Source organism: Podarcis melisellensis (genome assembly GCF_964234715.1).
Source record: "Podarcis melisellensis genome assembly, chromosome: 3".
Lineage (NCBI taxonomy): Eukaryota > Metazoa > Chordata > Lepidosauria > Squamata > Lacertidae > Podarcis > Podarcis melisellensis.
Window position 1 is genome coordinate 12,311,756 of NC_138530.1, and position 18,267 is coordinate 12,330,022.

An 18,267-nucleotide genomic window follows, 5' to 3' on the forward strand; every position below is an offset into this window, starting at 1 on the left:
CAACACAAAATCTGTCACGGATGCTTTAGGTGAGATTCCTGCATTGCAGGGGGTTGGGCTAGGTTTGGGGGTCCCTTCCAACTCTACAGTGCTATGATTCTATGAAATGGGGTGGAGACCACTACAAAATGACATCAGATCTACGGGGGTTGGGTCCTAATGCTGCCCCACATAAAAGGCAGGAAAGAACCAGTACTGCATTCATCCCTGAACCCACCTTGTGTTCAGCTTATCTTGCTGTGCCTTAATTTCCTTCTCGCCCGGATGGCCATTGTGGATTAGCTGCCTCGCAATCTGGTTCACCACAGCAACCCGTGACGCCTGGTTGTTCATTTCCGGCTCTAAGCTTTCAAATCTAGAGAGGGGGTCAAAAGAAGAATAGGAAGCATGAGCAGAGCGCCGACAACTAAGCAGTATCAGGCGCTGAGCTGCAATTACCCGACGAAGCCCATCTCAGCCTCTCACCTGTGCTGGATCACCTCCAAGTCTTCCAGTTTCTCAGGGATCTCCATGTTGATCAGCCACTGTTCCTTCTCGTCGATCCAAAGCTCACAGGCATCCGCTTCGCTGAGCATCTTGTATAGGGCCAGGGTGTCCTGCAGGGCCTGTTTACGAAGCCGCGTGAGCTCCGCAACCTCCTTGTACCTTTCTTCCATTCCGGACAGCCTGCTCTGCACGTCGGTCGATTCCGCGTGCTCCCGCGGCAAGGCCCCGGCCTGTTCATGCAGGGAATCCATGATGGACCTGTAGCTTGCGATCTCCTCCGCCACGTCTTTGTGTTTCTTCACCAAGGACTGAGTGGAATACTCGTCGTGGCCCACGTCGCTGCTGGAGACAATCTTGAGGATATCCAACATCCACGCGTCGATATCGTCGGCGTCTGCCTGGAACTGGTGGAGGAGCGAAGCTTCTTCCAGTCGCTTCTTCCGGATGGTGGAGAGCTGCTCCAGATTGGCCCACTGGTTCTTGATGTCTGCGATCCTCTCTCTGATCTTCTCCGACCCAAAGTGGTCCTCGGCTATCATGTCCTCCCCTTCCTTGATGGCCTGTTGGAAGTGGCTGCTCCGACCGCTCATCTCGTCCTCAAATGCCTTATGCTTGCTGAGAAGGCGGACGATGCTGGTCAAGTCCTTTCCGTAATCATCCGACGACAAGATCTGCTCTTTTTCCCGTATCCAGCCCTCCTCTTCAGCCATCTCCCAGAAGAACTTCCAGAGGCGCCGGGACTCTTCCAAGCGAGCTCGGCGCTCGGCCGCTAACTGACACAGCTCCTGGTAGCAGAACTCCATGTGAGCCACTCGGTCTCGGATAACTTGTGGGTCGCAGGGCTTGTAACCTGTTGGTAGGAACAAGAGGCATATGGAAAGTCAAACTGCAGAGCAGGCCAAATTATATTCAGCAGCTGATGTTAAGATAATGTGTGTGCTCATGGGCGCTGAGGACCAAACAGATTCACTTTAACAGATGCAATCTTCTGGGATGCCTTACATGTCGAGGCAATTCAGACTGCTGGGACGTGTTTGGAGACCCCACTCATTGTTCTTCTGCCAGCAAGAAGAGCACAAACAGGTCCAAACCCACCCATCCCACACTACATCTGTCATTATCCTGCACCTTTCACACAGGTCCTCCTATATCCCCACCCTGCCTCGCCCGCTACTTTCCTCTGTAACGTGATGAGAGAGAAGTGCCACCACCCCACATGCTCTGCTGTAGGAAATTCCCAAGGAGCCACATGCAAAGTGGAACGTACGTACAGTCGTACCTTGGAAGTCAAACAGAATCCGTTCCAGAAGTCCATTCGACTCCCAAAATGTTCAGAAACCAAAGCGTGGCCTCTGATTGGCTGTAGGAAGCTCCTGCAGCCAATCGGAACCCGCAGAGGATGTTCGGCTTCCAAAAGAACGTTCAAAAACCGGAACACTCACTTCCAAGTTTGGGAGCTGATTTGTTCGGGAGCCAAGGCATTTGAGATCCAAAGTACGACTGTATGTTGTCCACAATGGGAATCTCCCAGATAAAGGAATTACAACATGTGCCCAATAGGGGAAAATGGAGCATGGTAGAGTAGCTCATGCCTCCTGACTGCTGGTAGAAAAAGTTGGGGCTGAGGAGGCACAGTGAGCCACAAATCTTCTGGACAAATGCTTTATTGGGGTGTAGAGTCACCTTGGTCTACATAAAATTAGTTTATTACACTTGGGGGCCAACAAAGAGCTCAAAAGTGGCTCTCCACCAAAGAATAAGTAAACAAGGGCTTACTAGTCTAAGCTGCCGTTTCTTAAAATAGACTTACCTTCTCCGTCTGTGGCAAATTTTTGGGCTGATGCATTGACGCCTCTCACTCGCTCGGCCTGAATGGAGATGTCAGCCTCGACAAGTGTGTGTTTCTGCAACAGGTCTTCTACTCCGAGGAGATGCTTGCCATAGTCTTGAGACAGCAACAACACCTGTTTACACAAAACCACCAAGTCAAAAACACCATTTTTCTAGAGTTCCTGGAGGCAAACGTTGTGTTTTACAGCTGGCTTTTTCATGAGAGAGGTGTATTTTGAGATCTCAATGGTATTTTGTGCCCGAATATGCATGCTTTCCTGTGAAGTACTGGTGTTTCCCAGGTAAGCCTTGCAAATGTTGAATTCGGTTTCTCACACCTGCCTGATTCTACACGCACATAACTCTCTTAACTGGCTTGAGCCCATGTGTATTTTGGACCCCAATATGATGTGAGAACCAGCCTTCAGAAGGATGGGTGCCACTGCCATTTCACTGAGCGTGAACGTCTGGCGAGGCAACCCACAAAAAATTCAAGATGGCAACCTTGCTGTATGTCAGTATATGTTTGCAGACTATGAATCAGCAACTAGAAGCCCCTGAGCGAAAACCAGCTTTGCAATGAATCCTGGCTGGTTTCCTAGCTGCCAACCCAGGAGAAACGTATATGGAGGAGATGGTGTCTGTGGTAACAAGGACTCTTTTCGGAATGGGGATCATCCGTTCTGCTCTCAAAATTACTGTTCCTTGAAACTAGTTGTGGGAACTATTCAAATGATCACCCTTCCATCACTCTGGCACTTGCCTGAATTATCAAAATTAAACAGTGCTATTGGAATCGTGGCAATTAAAAAGTGCTTTGTTTGCTAATATGTTTAATTTAGTATGACCGCAGAATCTGTACCGTATTGGCCTGAATATAATCCGCACTTCCCCCCCCCCCAAATTCTGACCATGAACAAGTGCGGCTTAAATTCGCGACCTTACGATATTGCTGCTGAAACAGCTGCCCTAGGTCCTTGACCCTGCCTTGCCTTCCAAGGCTGGAATAGAGAGCGCCCGCCCCCCCGATGCCATCAGAAGGGGCGCCGGGGGTGCGGGACAACGGCGCCCAAGCCTCCCCCGAACTACCGTAAAGGGGGAAGGCCACCGGCAAAATGACGTAGCCTCCCCCCCCACCGGAAGCAGCCCAGGAGCTTTTCCCCCCTCCCCCTAGCTTATATTTGGGTACGGTTTATATTTGGGTCAATACGGTACATCCTTAGTTGTGAGACTTGGCTCTTTTTATTTTTAAAAAGATGGTCAAAGAAAATAAAAACCTAGGTAATTTCTAAATAATTACAGTCTAAAAGGTCCAGCCCTAATGTTAAATTATTTTTGTATGCCACAACTGCTGCTTGAATTTTACTAGCTAAAAAGTGGAAAAGGCAAGAATTACCAACGGTGGAAGAATGGCAGATGAAGATGATGGACTTTTTGGAGCTAGCCGACCTAACCGGAAGAGTCAGCGACCAGAAGGAGGAGGAGTATCAGGAAAAATGGTCAAAATTTAATGATTATTTAGTTAAATATGTTAAGTTAAATTAAGTGGAAACTGCTTGCAGATACGTAATTGGCTTAGGATTTTATATCAGTTAAGTGATGACTTAATATATTTAATTTCAAAATGAAAAGATTTAAGGATGTTTTCCTGCTTGGCAGGGGGTTGGACTTGATGGCCCTTGTGGTCTCTTCCAACTCTATGATTCTATGATTCTATGTTAATCTTCAAGTTAAATTTTATAAGAATTGTGATTTGGAAAACCGTTACAAGGATATACACTGCAATTCAACCAAGGGGAAGTGAGGCGGTCACTTAACAATGCTAATAAGTGTAATTTTTAATAAGGTTATGATTTATGTTTGTTTGTTTATAATTATGTGAAAATCAATAAAATTTTTGAAAAATAAATAAAAATAGAAGGTCCAACTCTGTTTCTGAGCCTATTTGTTCCCCACTTCTGCCAATTACCTTCATCTCATCCATCCAGTCCATAATGTACAGCATCTCCTGGAATATCTTCTGCAGGCCAAGGTTCATCTCCAGCCGTTGTCTGCGTGCCCTGAGCAGCTCCAGGAGGTACTCCCATAGGCGGAAGACGTTGTCCTTCCTGGCCGTGATGCGTTTGATGTCGTGGTAGTTCTCAGCCTCCAGCTCCTTGGCCACAGCAACCACCGCCTGGACCCTTTCCTCGTAGGCGGCAATGTCCGTCTCAATGGCTTCGTGCTTCTTCGTGGCAGCCTCCACAGCGGGGAGGTCAAACCCAAAGTTGTCCTGTTAAAAGACAGAGGGTTCCGTTTTTTTAATGGCCCTGTGACAAGGATTACTGAACGTGGGAAGATTTATGGATGGTATTTCTTCACACAGCAACAAATTAAATTCCAAACCACATGGAGGCAATGATGGCCAACAACATGGATGGCTTCAAACAAGGAGAAGACTAATTTGTGGAGGGTAAGGTTAGCAGCTAATGGCTATGTTCCCCCTCCACTGCAGGAGGTGCTATGCCTCTGAATGCCAGTCCCTGAAGAACACAAACAGAGAAAATGCTGTTGCGCTCATGTCCTCCTTCTTGGCTTCTCATAGGCTTCTGCTTGGCCAATGTGAGAACAGGGTGCTGGACCAGACATGCCTTTGTTTCAGACATGCCTTCAGATTTCTTTTGTTCTGTTTCAATTTTATTTATAATTTCTCCTAAAATAAAATACAATTGCTCAAACGTTTTCCAATACAGTCGTACCATGGAAGTCAAACAGAATCCATTCCGGAAGTCCCTTTGACTTCCAAAAAGTTTGGAAACCAAAGCACGGCTTCTGATTGGCTGCAGGAAGCTCCTGCAGCCAATCGGAACCCACAGAAGCCCCGTCGGACGTTTGGCTTCCAAAAATAGTTTGCAAACTGGAACAGTCACTTCCGGGTCCCAAAATGTTTGAGAACTAAGCTGTTAGAAAACCAAGGTACAACTGTATATATTTCCTTGAGAGTCAATTTCCCACCCACCCTTCCATGGTTTCCTCAAATTATCTGTTGCTGCTGCATATTATAATGAATCTATACCTTCCTTCCTCCACCTTATTCTCAGAGTAACTTTTTCTGCTGAGCTTACTCCAAATCTGCTAGCGTTTTAGCATGTTTACAATAGGTTTTTTTTTAATAATCTACACACATTTTCCAATACTCCTTAAAAGCTGTCTCGTCTTGTTCTCTAATTCTGCTAATTAAACTTGCTAATTCTGCATATGAACCAGTTGGGCCCATATGGACCTTAGAAATAGGCAACACTTGATGAGCAGTCGGACAAGCTTTAATTTTCTCTGAATTCCACAAGGGGGTTCAACAAGCTGTCAGGAGCTCAGTGCAGAGTGGGTTGGCCAATAAAATGTTACTTTAAACACACACACACACATACACACCAATCTCACCTGAGAAACCAGACGCTGGTTTTCGCTCAACCACGTCTCCCTCATAGCTGCCTTGCGGTCAAATCTGCGGGCGAGTTGTTCCAGTTTCTCCTGTCGGATGAGCTCGTTACGCAGTGCCAGTTCTCTTTCATGTTCAGCTTTTTCCAGTCTTTCCCAGGCCTGGGTAAGCCAAAAAATAGATGCATTTTTTATTATTAAAAAAATGAATTTACATAAAGAAAAAGTCTGTGAGAAGTTCTATTAAGTGCTGAATCATCAATGCACAATAATATTAATAAGGAAAGATTCGGATGGTTGGCCTTAATTAGAGAACAGAAGGCACAGTGCGTGGATTTGGGGTGGGCCAAAGTGTCACAGAAGTTAGTTTTGCCCAAACAGGCACAAAACACACCTCTTTTATCCAGGTCATTTTCTTTTCATACTCTATTGGAATAACTCTGGGGCTCTGCATGGCAGTAAACATATGTTGCCTCACAGAACCTGAGGGCTGACACAAGGGGCAGAGAGTAGCTTTCTTTCCTTTTTTTTAAAGGACATGTTTCTAGATTTCATGGCTGCAGCAAAAAACTAAAGTGAAGTAAAAGCGTAAAACCTAAAAACATGGTATGTAATTCAGGACGGATATGAAAAAGAAGGCTTAAGCTTCCTTTCAGTGTATCACTTTGGACTTGCAGAAAGAAAACGCTAAGAGCTGGCCAAGTCATTTGTATGGAACACTCTGTTCCTTTTACTGAATGTGAGACCCCATCCCCCTTAGTCCTAAGCATTGATTCTGCTTATTTAGAAAATGTATTGATCACTTTATATGCAAATGAATCTCAGAGTGATTTACAAAGCAGAAATCAACATAATGCAAAATCTTAATAATAATAATAATAATAAACAACCTATCAAAACAACATTATCCTGTACCAAAATTAGCAGCAATCAGGCCAGGATTAACTTTCTGGGAAGCCCTGGTGAAATAAAAATGTCTTCAAGAGGGGTGCCAAGTTCCCCAAAGGGACAGCGCCTGTCTTGATATCTTCTGGAAGGAAGCTCTATAGCACAAAGGCTGCTATGCTACTGATAGATGTATCCATCACATTTATATCCCACCTTCCCTCACGGTGGTGCGCTCTCCTCCTTCACGTTTTATCCTACAACAACCCTGTGAGGTAGGTTGGGCTGAGAGACCGTGAATGGCCTGAGGTCACCCAGCTGAGTTCCATGGCTGAGCAGGGATTTGTCCGCTATGCAGTGGACGCTGGCAGGCCCCTGATGACCGCAGTGACCACAGCAGCAGACACGGGTAAGCTGACATCTTAGGTACCCTTGCTCCCCAAAAGGGTTTTGTTCAGTTGCGTACTTTGAAGCCAGAACCGTAACGGTGCTGTGCCTGAATGCTAAAAAGCAAGTCAGCCTATTTGTCACGTAAAGAAACAGATCTGTAATTAGCCACATGCCGTTCCGGAGGGTTTTTCCTAAATCCTGGGGATTGTCACGCGGCCTGGAACACAAGGATCTCCGGGATCTTACAGACAAGGGCGTCTTAACAGACAAATACGGGAGTGGGAGAGTTTTATAGCTTGAAGCGATCCGGAGCCAAGCTTGCGGATGCAAGCAACAGCTGCCCTGCGAATTCCAGCCAGGATGAAAAAGCAAATTAGGAAGGCTTACCCTGTTTTAAAGCACTTTGCTTTTCCCCCCAGGGATCTCGCTGAGCTGCTTGCTGTTCAGCTGGCTAAACCAGAAAAGCAGCTCCCTGGCTCCCCCCCCCACCCCTATCTCGGCATCTTTGCTGCACTCCAAGGAGACTCCCTGCAAGATGCCCCCATCGTACACAAGGGTCTTCTACAAGGAGGAAAGGTTATTGCATTTGGGACTTTTTAATTTGGAGAAAAGGAACGAAAGAGGTGACATGATCGAAGTGCATAGAATTATACACGGCTTGGAGAAAGCGGAAGTTTTCTTATAATAACAATAGCAGCAACAACAATTGCATGCCGCCCATCTGACTGGGTTTCCCCTGCCACACTGGGCAGCTCCCAACAGAATATTAAAAGCACGATAAAACATCAGACATTAAAAACTCCCCCCTCTCTCTTTCAGAGCACAAGAATGTGTGGACACCCAACAAAAATGAATGTGGAAGACTTCAGGACAGGCAAGAGAAAGTGCTTATTCACAGTGATGATGGCCATCAACTTGGATGGCTTTAAAAGAGAATTAGAGATATTAATGGAAGGTAATGTTATCAGTGGCAACGACCCCTAATGGCGATGTTCTGTCACCTCCTCCTTATCACAGAATCATAGAGTTGGCAGGGAATATGCAGCTATGCTTTATGGGGATCGAACCCGCTTCAAGTTACGAGAAAGGAGATTCCATCTCAACATCAAAAAGAACTTTCTGATGGTAAGAGACAGTGGAATGGTCTCCTTTGGGAAGTTGCAGACTCTCTTTTGGAGGTTTCTAAGCAGAAGTTGGGTGACCATCTTCCGTGGATGCTTTAGTTGAGATTCCTGCATGGAAGGGGGTTGGACATGGGGTGCCTTCCAACTCTGCAATTCTATGGTTCTACGAAATGGGGTTGCTTTAGTGGAGCTATGTGTACATAGACAAGGAACGGTGGCCCTAGAGGGCCCTTTTGAACTGTTGCAGCTCCTTTTCAGTGGTGGCTCCTTGTTTTTGCAACGCCCATCCCAAGGAGGCCTACCTGGAGAGAATTCACATACGGCAATTGTGTGCCATTTCAGGCTTGCTCTTGGCTGGAGCTCGTGGCTATTACAGAGAGAGCTTAACAATGAGCCCTGGTACGGATGGCATGCGAAGCCAAACCTTGGTTTAGTGAGGTGTAGGAGCAAACAGGATCAGAGAAGGGGACATCCTCTCTGAGACCAAGCACATTTGTCCATTATTTGGCTGCATAATAATAATAATAATAATAATAATAATAATAATAATAATAATTTTTATTTATACCCCACCCTCCCTGGCCCTAGCCGGGCTCAGGGCAGCTAACACCAATAAAATTACAGTAAAAACATAATGGGGGGGGGGGGAAACCAATTTAAAATACGGGTTAAAATGCAATTTAAAATGCAGCCTCATTTTAAAAGTAGCCCATAGATCAAAACCACAAAGGGAGGGAAACATAAGGGTCAGACTGAGTCCAAACCAAAGGCCATGTGGAACAGCTCTGTCTTGCAGGCCCTGCAGAAAGATGTCAAGTCCCGCAGGGCCCTGGTCTCTTGTGACAGAGCTTTCCACCAAGTCGGGGCCAGTACTGAAAAGGCCCTGGCCCTAGTTGAGACCAATCTAACCACCTTGCGACTTGGGACCTATAAATGTTGTCATTTGTGGACTTTAAGGTCCTCCGTGGGGCATATCACGAGAGGCGGTCCCGTAGGTACGAGGGTCCTAGGCCGCATAGGTCTTTAAAGGTCAAAACCAGCACCTACAACCTGACCCTGTACTCCACGGGAAAGTGTTGTGCAAACCAAGCCACTGTTGTGGTGGTGGTTTTACACCATTTAGAGGTGCTTTCTGTATATAAAAAAAGCAGTCTGTAATTTTTAAAATAAGAAAATGAATACTACGAATAAAGGCATGCTAGAAATCCTATCCCTGGTCCACCTAGGACTCTCTGCATGGAACGGCCTGTTTCCACAAAGTACCCATAGCTCAGCTGCTAACACTACAGAAAACAATTAATCCAGGAAGTTGTATATTTACCTTGTTGATATCTGAGATGAGTTTCCCTTCCCTGGGCATGTACACTTTCTGATTATTAGCCCTCATTTTGCTTTGGATGGTAAAGAGCAGGACTTCCAAGTTTCCTTTTTCTGTGAATCTAAAAGAAGATAAAAAAACGAGGGGAGCCGAAAGGGAAACGTTATCTCTCCAAGCAAGCGACCAGACATTTCGTCCCGAGATCTACGTATTTTATATGGTTGACAGTTCTTGTTTTTTGAATCCCCCCCTTCCCGGATTTTATATTGCTGTGTGCAAGACACATGTGCTCAGCTAGAAACAGCTGGTTCAAATGTCACAATCCGGACAGGTCAGCCGATTGACCGTTTGCATTTAGCTCCCAGCAGATGAAAGGAACAAGCTTTTATTATTATTATTAAATCTTTTCTCGCAGTGTCTGCTTTGTGCGCGCTTGCTGACCAGTGAATTCGAAGCCTCACTATGCAATTCCTGCAGCTAGGTTTCCGCCCAGCTAGGTTTCCGCCGCAGGATCAGAGCCTTCGAGCGTTTACAAGAGGCACGCATCCTGCTTTTCAATGCTGCACAATTTGTGCATTTTCAAACAGGCATGTCGGAGTCAACTTGATAAACATTCTGGGTATTGCTCTGAAAATCACCCGTTTAAACTTCCTCTGAGTTACCGTATTTTTTGCTCTATAAGACTCACGTTTTCCTCCTAAAAAGTAAGGGAAAATGTGTGTGCGTCTTATGGAGCGAATGCAGGCTGCACAGCTATCCCAGAAGCCAGAACAGCAAGAGGGATTGCTGCTTTCACTGCACAGCGATCCCTCTTGCTGTTCTGACTTCTGAGATTCAGAATATTTTTTTTTCTTGTTTTCCTTCTCCAAAAACTAGGTGTGTCTTGTGGTCTGGTGCGTCTTATAGAGCGAAAAATACGGTATGCTACCGTGAGATAAGGTACATGGCTCAATCCTGAACAGTACGCTGGAGTGTACATAGAGCTTTTTTGCGAGAGAGGGCTTCCCCCTTCACTCCAATGTCCATGCGTGTGATGAATGTGCGTGTCTGGGGCCTCTGCTGACAGTGAAGAAAATGAGGCACCAGCTCCTGGCACATTAGAGGTCCTGTGATTCGTGGTGTTTTTATGATGTCTGATGCCCCTGGGCAGAGGACAAGCTTACTCACTTCTCCAGCTAAGTGTGTATGAAATTACCTGGGAGTAAGCCACTGATCTCAGTGTGATTTACTTCTGAGTGTAAATACAAAAGAGTTTCCTGTAAAATGCAGGAGCAGCGTTACCCACAAACAAAACACCAACAGGATAAGGCTGGCAAAACCAACCCAATCAAGATCAGTAAGATGAAAAGCTAACTAAATATTATCTGAGAATAACTTTTGGGCATATAAGGGTGATTTCTGGACTGTTGCCAAAGAAAGCCAAACGGATTCCAAAATGCTTCAGATTAAAAACACGTGCATTCGATTAATGTGTTTGGTAGAGCAGAAAGCTTTCAAGATGCACAGGGCTCTTCTTCAGTCCAAAAGGAACAGCTCTGTGCGACTCAAAAACCTGCCAACCTCTCAGCACATAAAAAGTAATAAGCTACTATGATTCCCACTTCTGTTTGTTGGCATACCAGGTATTTGCCCAATAAAAGGTACTGTATTAAACATTTGGGACGCCTACGCAAAGATAAATTGTCGCGGGCTGCAGTGAGCTGCTCCTTCCCACAACGCCTTTTCTGCTTTGTGGGTGTGTGCAACTGCTTGCTCCCCCTTTTGTTTACATGCTACAGCGGAGACAACTACAATCATCTCCAGCATATAATAATGTCCGTGACACACACCACTTAGAGCCTTGCAATTCTGTTTGTGGAGACAATAATTTGGTGGCGGGAAGAGACCACAGAGGAAGTAGTACAAGGAGAAACGATGCTTTTAGCAAATGTCAGAAGGCATCTAACCATGAACTAAGGAGGGCTTGTGAAACACGAGCAGCGTAACTAGCTTCTAATTGCCTGGGACTGGAAGATGCAAACTGCCTAAAGGCTCCCCAACTGTTTTGATCGAGCTGGGATTAATTCCCGAAAAAGGACAGTGTCGGACGAGGCCTACTTGGGTGGCTTCTCCACTGTGCGGTAGGTGTTGAATGCCTGAAGCTGTTGCTGCACCCCAACCAGGGAGTTGGCAAATTTGCGGTTGTTCAAGATGATGATGGTTTGCTCAATCCACTCCAGGAGGTCGGAAGCCAGCGACTCGTACTTCTCAATCATCTTCTCTGTTTCAATGGCGTTGTCAAGCACCTAGGATAATAATAATAATAATAATAATAATAATAATAATAATAATAATAATAATAAAATTTATTTTTATCCCGCCCTCCCCAGCTGAAGCCGGGCTCAGGGCGGCTAACAATAATAAAATAGTACAACATTCTAAAATCATTTCATTATAAAATTAATTCCAATCAAATTGATGGCAACCATTAGGCTAAAGTTCTGTGAAGATTGCCAAAGGAGGGAGTCAGGCTGCGCCCTGACCAAAGGCCTGGTGGAACAGCTCTGTCTTGCAGGCCCTGCGGAAAGATGTCAAGTCCTGCAGGGCCCTAGTCTCTTGTGACAGAGCGTTCCACCAGATCGGAGCCACAGCCGAAAAAGCCCTGGCTCTGGTTGAGGCCAGCCTAACCTCTCTGTGGCCTGGGACCTTCAGGATGTTTTTGTTTGAAGACCGTAAGTTCCTCTGTGGGACATACCAGGAGAGGCGGTCCCGTAGGTACGAGGGTCCTAGGCCGTATAGGGCTTTAAAGGTTAAAACCAGCACCTTAAACCTGATCCTGTACTCCACCGGGAGCCAGTGCAGCTGGTATAGCACCGGGTGAATGTGATCTCACAGCGAGGACCCTGTAAGGAGTCTTCTGCACCCGCTGGAGTTTCTGGGTCAGTCTCAAGGGCAGCCCCACGTAGAGCGAGTTACAATAATCCAGTCTGGAGGTGACCGTTGCGTGGATCACAGTGGCTAAGTCAGGGCGAGAGAGCAAGGAGCCAACTGCTTTGCTTGGCGGAGATGAAAAAATGCCGCCTTTGTTATAGCTGCAATCTGCGCCTCCATGGAAAGGGAGGTGTCGAAGATTACACCCAAACTCTTAACGGACGGTGCTTGCACTAATTGCACCCCCGCAAGAGATGGGAGTCCCCCCCCCAATCCCATATCGTCACCTCCAGACTGGATTATTGTAACTCGCTCTACGTGGGGCTGCCCTTGAGACTGACCCAGCCAAAAGCAGGCAGACAAGCAGGCAGAAAGGGACATCTGAGGGCAAGTGCTCCCCGTGGGGGACAGGAGTCAGGGCTGGAAAGGAAGCCAGCGAGGCAAAACCACCGACTCCTGACAACGCACAGCAATGAAACAGTAGGAGAGGAGTGTTGACTCAGAAAGAGGCATGTTCCCATGATCCCAGGCTGCTCCGGGGGCAGCGTGACGGATGGGGTCTTATGACTTCAGAGAACGCGCCTCTCCTGACTGCAAAAGCAGCAGCTGACCTGCAAAAATGCAGCATGCCGTGACTTTCCGAGTGCTAACGGAAAATTATTTCTGTCTGCGCTTCCAGATTGGGGGAGGGAGGGGGGAACAGACGGTCACACAATTCCGCTTTCAAAACAACAGTTCACAGAAGGTTTGAAACTGGGGCTTCGGCGAGATTATATTACTCATAATATCTGTGCAGTGCTTTTATCCCAAGTTCGCGTCCTGGTCCCATGAACTACGCTCGGGATGGCAGGAAGCCACAGTGTGACTGTAGCAGCTGCCACAGGCTCCTGCAGCGAGTTCCCTACTGATTGCCCTAGTCCTATCACTTGCCCATTTATTTGACTATTTTCCCCTGCCAGTGCTCAGCTTCATCTAGGGCTCTGAGCAAAAAAGGAAGTTGCTGCCCTTTGTTACTCCGAGTCCAAGGAAAAGGCTGGTGGCTGACAGCGGGAGGGCATGTTTGCAGAGAAAAGGTCGGAAGGAGGCTCCCTGTAGGCAGCTTTAGCTTCTGCAAAACTGCTAGCTGCTACAGTCACTCAGAGGCTTCAGTTGGGACTTAGGTGGAATCTACACACATATAAAAAAGGCTGTGAAAATGCTTTTTTTAAAAAAAGTTTTGAAAAATACATTGAATTTTCCATAGCTCACTGTCGCCATCTTGTGCCACATTTGTGCATTGCACTTTACAACCCATTTAAAGCGTTTTATTTGCAGCTGTGTAGATGAGGCCTTAATGCACAAAATACATGGTTCTATGGCATCCAGCACAGCCGCGTGAGGTAGGTCACTCGTGTTTTCGTTTTAGAGGAGGAAAGCACAGCAAAGACAGCAATGCTAAGCAAAGTTTTGCGAACAAAGGCCCATGAAACTGTAGAATGCAAACCTTTCCAATGCGCTTTCCTTCCACGGCTAAAGCTTTCATCTTGCTGAAGTAGTGGTAATATGTCACAACGTAGGTGATGATGGACTTTTCATCAGGGTGGTCAACACTGATATCTGTTAAGGTGTGGGAAGGGAGAGAGAGAGAAGGGGGAAAACCAACAAGATGGTGTTACTGCAGCAGAGAATTGAGTTGCACGTGACTCCAAAACAATTTGCATCATGCTGGCAACTTAGGCAAGGCCCGAGAATTCAGCTGGAACTAGATGTTAACAGAAAAAGCAGCTGCAAGACTATCTCCTCACTCCCTGTAGCATCTCAAGAAATTTACTTTGCCTCCTGATGTCACAACCTGCTGCGTTTACTTACCATACAGAAATCCACTAAGTTACACTAAGTCTCAAACGAGTCCCCCATTTTGGCCACATCCACACCACGCATTTAAGGTGCTACCGTACCACTTTAAGCAGTCACGGCTTCCCCCAAAGCATTCTGGGAGGTTGTTAAAGGTACCGAGAGTTGTGAGGAGACCTCTGTGCCCCTCACAGAGCTACAATTCTCAAGAGTTTCCTGTGGAGAGGGAATGATGGTTAAGCCACTCTGCAAATTGTAGCTCTAGGAGGGAAACAGGAATCTCCTAATGACACTCGGCTTCCTTAACAAACTACAGCTCCCAGAATGCTTTGGGGGAAAGCCGTGGCTGCTTAAAGTGGGACGATACCACTTTAAGTGTGCAGGGTGGATGTGGTTTTCTTGCCACATTTCACAGCACAAAGTTCTTGCAGGCATTACTGGCGGTGGAGAGGAGTTAAACCTGTCTGCTGCTACTTTTTTTCTTCTTCTTCACTGTGTTTAGCATAACATCCTACTTCTGGCCTGTGTCAAAGCTCTGGAGTTGAGAGCTTGAAAGTCCAGATTTATTCCCCGAGTGAAAATATATACAGAATCATTCACCCAGCCTGGAAGTTACTCACGATGGATGGTGTGATTTGCCTATGAAGGAGATTTTTTAAGCCCAAGGGCCGCATTTCTTTCTGAGCAACCTTCTGAGAGCCACATGCCAGTGGTCGGCAGGAGCAGAGGGCGTAAGCGAGCAGGAGAAATGGATTTTATAAATGGCACCTTTGTGCAGAAGGCTCCTTTCTGTGGACATGCAGGTGCCCCTCTCTATCCTCCATCCAAGAATGCAGGAGGAATTTTCAGAATTCAAGGACATAACCCAGCCAGGCAAAAACACCTGAGGAGGATGTGAATCAGGGCCAGGGAGGGGTGTCCTTGGGGAAGGTGTGTGGCTGGGGGAGAGTCCTGAGGACCAGGGAGAGATCCCTGGAGGGCGATGTCTGGATCCGGGCCAGAGCTTCCCGGTCCCTGTTACACAAGACGTGCATATTTTGTGTAGGTCTATGGCAACGGAATAAGAACCAGGTCACAGAATCCTGTACATATTTGCTGAGAAATGCTGGCCTCACTGTTTGGGAACTAGAAGACATCTGAAGGCAGCTCTGTTTAGGGAAGCTTTTGATGTTTAATAGATTATTGTATTTTAATATTCTGTTGGAAGCCGCCCAGAGTGGCTGGGGAAACCCAGCCAGATGGGCGGGGTATAAATAAATAAATAAATAAATAAATAAATAAATTGTTGTTGTTGTTGTTGTTGTTGTTGTTGTTGTTGTTGTTATTTTTTACTAGGTGACTTGGTTGACTCATCTGCAGAATGGGTTTGCAATCTGTGCCTGACCTATCGCCACAATTGCCGCAGGGGAAGTTGCATCTTGCTTGATTCTCCAGCAACTCTTTCCCAACTTCTTCCTTCAGGAGGCAACAAGTAGCGAGAAGAGGCTCCGGGAGGAAGGGGGCAGAGGCACTGAGGGCAGGGGACAATATGGAACACACTGCTGCATCAGTGGCAGGCTGTTCTTACCTTCCGGGTCCAGGAGTTTAGTAAGGCCAAGGTGCTGCTCTGCCAGGTTAAAAGCGTTCTGCAGATTGTAGTGTGCATTTGATTTCTTCAGCTTATCAAAATCAATTAGGTCGGGCCTAAGCAAGAAACAGGAGAACATAAATCACTTTGTGCCATTTCCCATAAAGTGAACTGAGTCAGAAATATGAACGACAGAAGCAGAAAGACCAGGAGTCAAGTCTCCTAGAAATGTTAGGCACAGCTGCACATGATGTGCGGTCAGTAGTGGGAGGCAGTGCTTATGTGACCTCCCGTAAGCGGTGTTGCTGCAATTCTGCCATCCGCTACTGTGCACAGTTGCCAACTTTTCATAGACAAACTCATCTGTGCTGCATGGTCCTTGGGGCAGTGAAGTGTTGCCCCAAACAGCATGTGGGTTAAGGAGAACCTGATGTTGGGAACCGGGAGGGGAGGGGAAGATGCTGACATGGAAAAGAATGGCAGGCGAGAGACGGAGACATGTGCAGCAGGCGAAGAGGCATGGGGGGGGGAGAGCATGCACCAGGAGTAAGGTAAAGGTAAAGGGACCCTTGACCATTAGGTCCAGTCGTGGCCAACTCTGGGGTTGCGGCGCTCATCTCGCCTTATTGGCCGAGGGAGCCGGCGTACAGCTTCCGGGTCATGTGGCCAGCATGACTAAGCCGCTTCTGGCGAACCAGAGCAGCGCACGGAAACACTGTTTACCTTCCCGCCGGAGTGGTACCTATTTATCTACTTGCACTTTGACGTGCTTTCGAACTGCTAGGTGGGCAGGAGCAGGAACTGAGCAATGGGAGCTCACCCCGTCGTGGGGATTCAAACCGCCAACCTTCTGATCGGCAAGCCCTAGGCTCTGTGGTTTAACCCACAGCACCACCCGCATCCCGTACCTTGAGTAAGTGTGGGCAAATAGCAACGAGGGGGCAGAGATTCCCCTTAGCTGGAAGGGAAAAGGTTGTCTATACAGTGGAAGCTCAAGTTGCGAACGTGATCCGTGCGGGATGCACATTTGCAACCCACAGTTGTGCGTCTGCGCACGCGCGGGTTGTGATTCGGCGCTTCTGTGCGTGTGCAAAGCGCAATTTAGCGCTTCTGTGCATGTGTGACTACCGAAACCCGAAAGTAACCTGTTCCGGTACTTCTGGGTTTCGGCGGTCTGTAACCCCCCCAAAAATGCAACCTGAAGCACCTGTAACCTGAGGTATGACTGTACAAGAAAAGGCCCCTCCCCCCAAGCCAATGATTGGCTACAGGTTTCTAGTTTCTAGATAAGAGGACAGGATTTCAAGAGTGTGTGTATGAGGGATAGTAAGGAACCAGGCAATTGCTTCCCCACTGCTGAAGAGGCAATCCACTCTTCCATCAGAAGAGCGGCTTGTGTTTTCGGCAGAGGAAACTGCTACCGCATGCAACAATCAACAAAGCCCCAGTTGTGAGTACCATTCTCTCAAAGCAGGGCTCACATTACTTCCGTAAATACGAATGCAAAGTGTTACAAGGTCAGTTCCAGAGCAAGGTGAGCAAAATTCAGGTCTCTGTCTCAAGGAGCTTACAAGGAGCTTCAGGCAGGACAGCAGAGAAAGAGAAGGAAGGGTAAAAAAAGGATATACCCTGAGCCAGTGCAGGATATACTGTATTTTACGCTCTATAGGATGCACCCGACCATAGGATGCTCCTTGTTTTAGAGGGGGAGAGCAAGAAAAAAAAATTCTCCCCCTCTCTGCTCAGCGCCCCTTCAGCGAAGCGGCAGGAGAAACGGAGTCCCTTCCATTTCTCCTCCCGCTTGGCTGAAGGGGCGCTGAGCAGCTCTCCCTCTCTGCTGAAGCCAGGAAAGTCTATCCCTGAAGCCTTTGGAGCACGGAGGGAGCGCTCCCTTTGCGCTTCGGAGGCTTCGCATAGCTATCGCTGAAGCCAAGGAGCCTGCATTCGCTCCATAAGACGCACACACATTTCCCCTTAATTTTTGGAGGGGAAAAAGTGCGTCCTATAGAGCGAAAAATACGGTACTTAGAAATCAATCCAATGAATGCTTCGCTGGGAGTAAGCCCCACCGAACGCAGTAGGATTTGCCTCCATGTCTACATGCATAGGATTGGTCCATTGCGGCAACAAAGGGAGTAGAAGCGAAGTCTTTTGCAGAGAGAAAAAGAGGTGGAGTGAGGCAGCTGTTCTGGAAGAGGGGACCCAGCACTGCGGCTACGCCATGAGTTGCGATTCTGCATCCGCTGGTCCAGAGCTGAAAAACTTCATCACCGTCTCCGACAAGTGCCCACCTGTGTTTATGGATTAGCGCGTTGAAAGCCATGCCGTCCCTCCAGCTGGTGCTGAAGTTGTGAATGTTGACGTTGGGATAGCTGGCACAACAAAAGGACCAAAGATGGAAGGGTGGGGGGAGAGAAACAAAACAAAGAAAACTCCATCAGTATAGGATTCAGGCTCAGAGATATGAATAATGAGAGGCGCTGAGTTAGCCGGAAAAAAGGTTGTGC

At 47.2% G+C, this 18,267-nt stretch overlaps 1 protein-coding gene across 3 annotated transcripts in view; it reads right to left on the minus strand.

Annotated features, from left to right (window-relative positions):
- Positions 1-18,267, minus strand: part of SPTBN1 (spectrin beta, non-erythrocytic 1) — a 218,559-nt gene that overhangs the window by 53,926 nt on the left and 146,366 nt on the right. For all 3 annotated transcript variants that reach the window (XM_081903579.1, XM_081903577.1, XM_081903578.1), the window contains 10 exons: positions 18,052-18,132; positions 15,761-15,876; positions 13,844-13,956; positions 11,548-11,735; positions 9,454-9,571; positions 5,737-5,895; positions 4,286-4,588; positions 2,297-2,450; positions 466-1,336; positions 218-355 (listed from right to left, as the gene is read on the minus strand). In XM_081903579.1, coding sequence (XP_081759705.1) covers positions 218-355; positions 466-1,336; positions 2,297-2,450; positions 4,286-4,588; positions 5,737-5,895; positions 9,454-9,571; positions 11,548-11,735; positions 13,844-13,956; positions 15,761-15,876; positions 18,052-18,132 — 2,241 coding nt within the window. The remainder of the gene's footprint in view (positions 1-217; positions 356-465; positions 1,337-2,296; positions 2,451-4,285; positions 4,589-5,736; positions 5,896-9,453; positions 9,572-11,547; positions 11,736-13,843; positions 13,957-15,760; positions 15,877-18,051; positions 18,133-18,267) is intronic.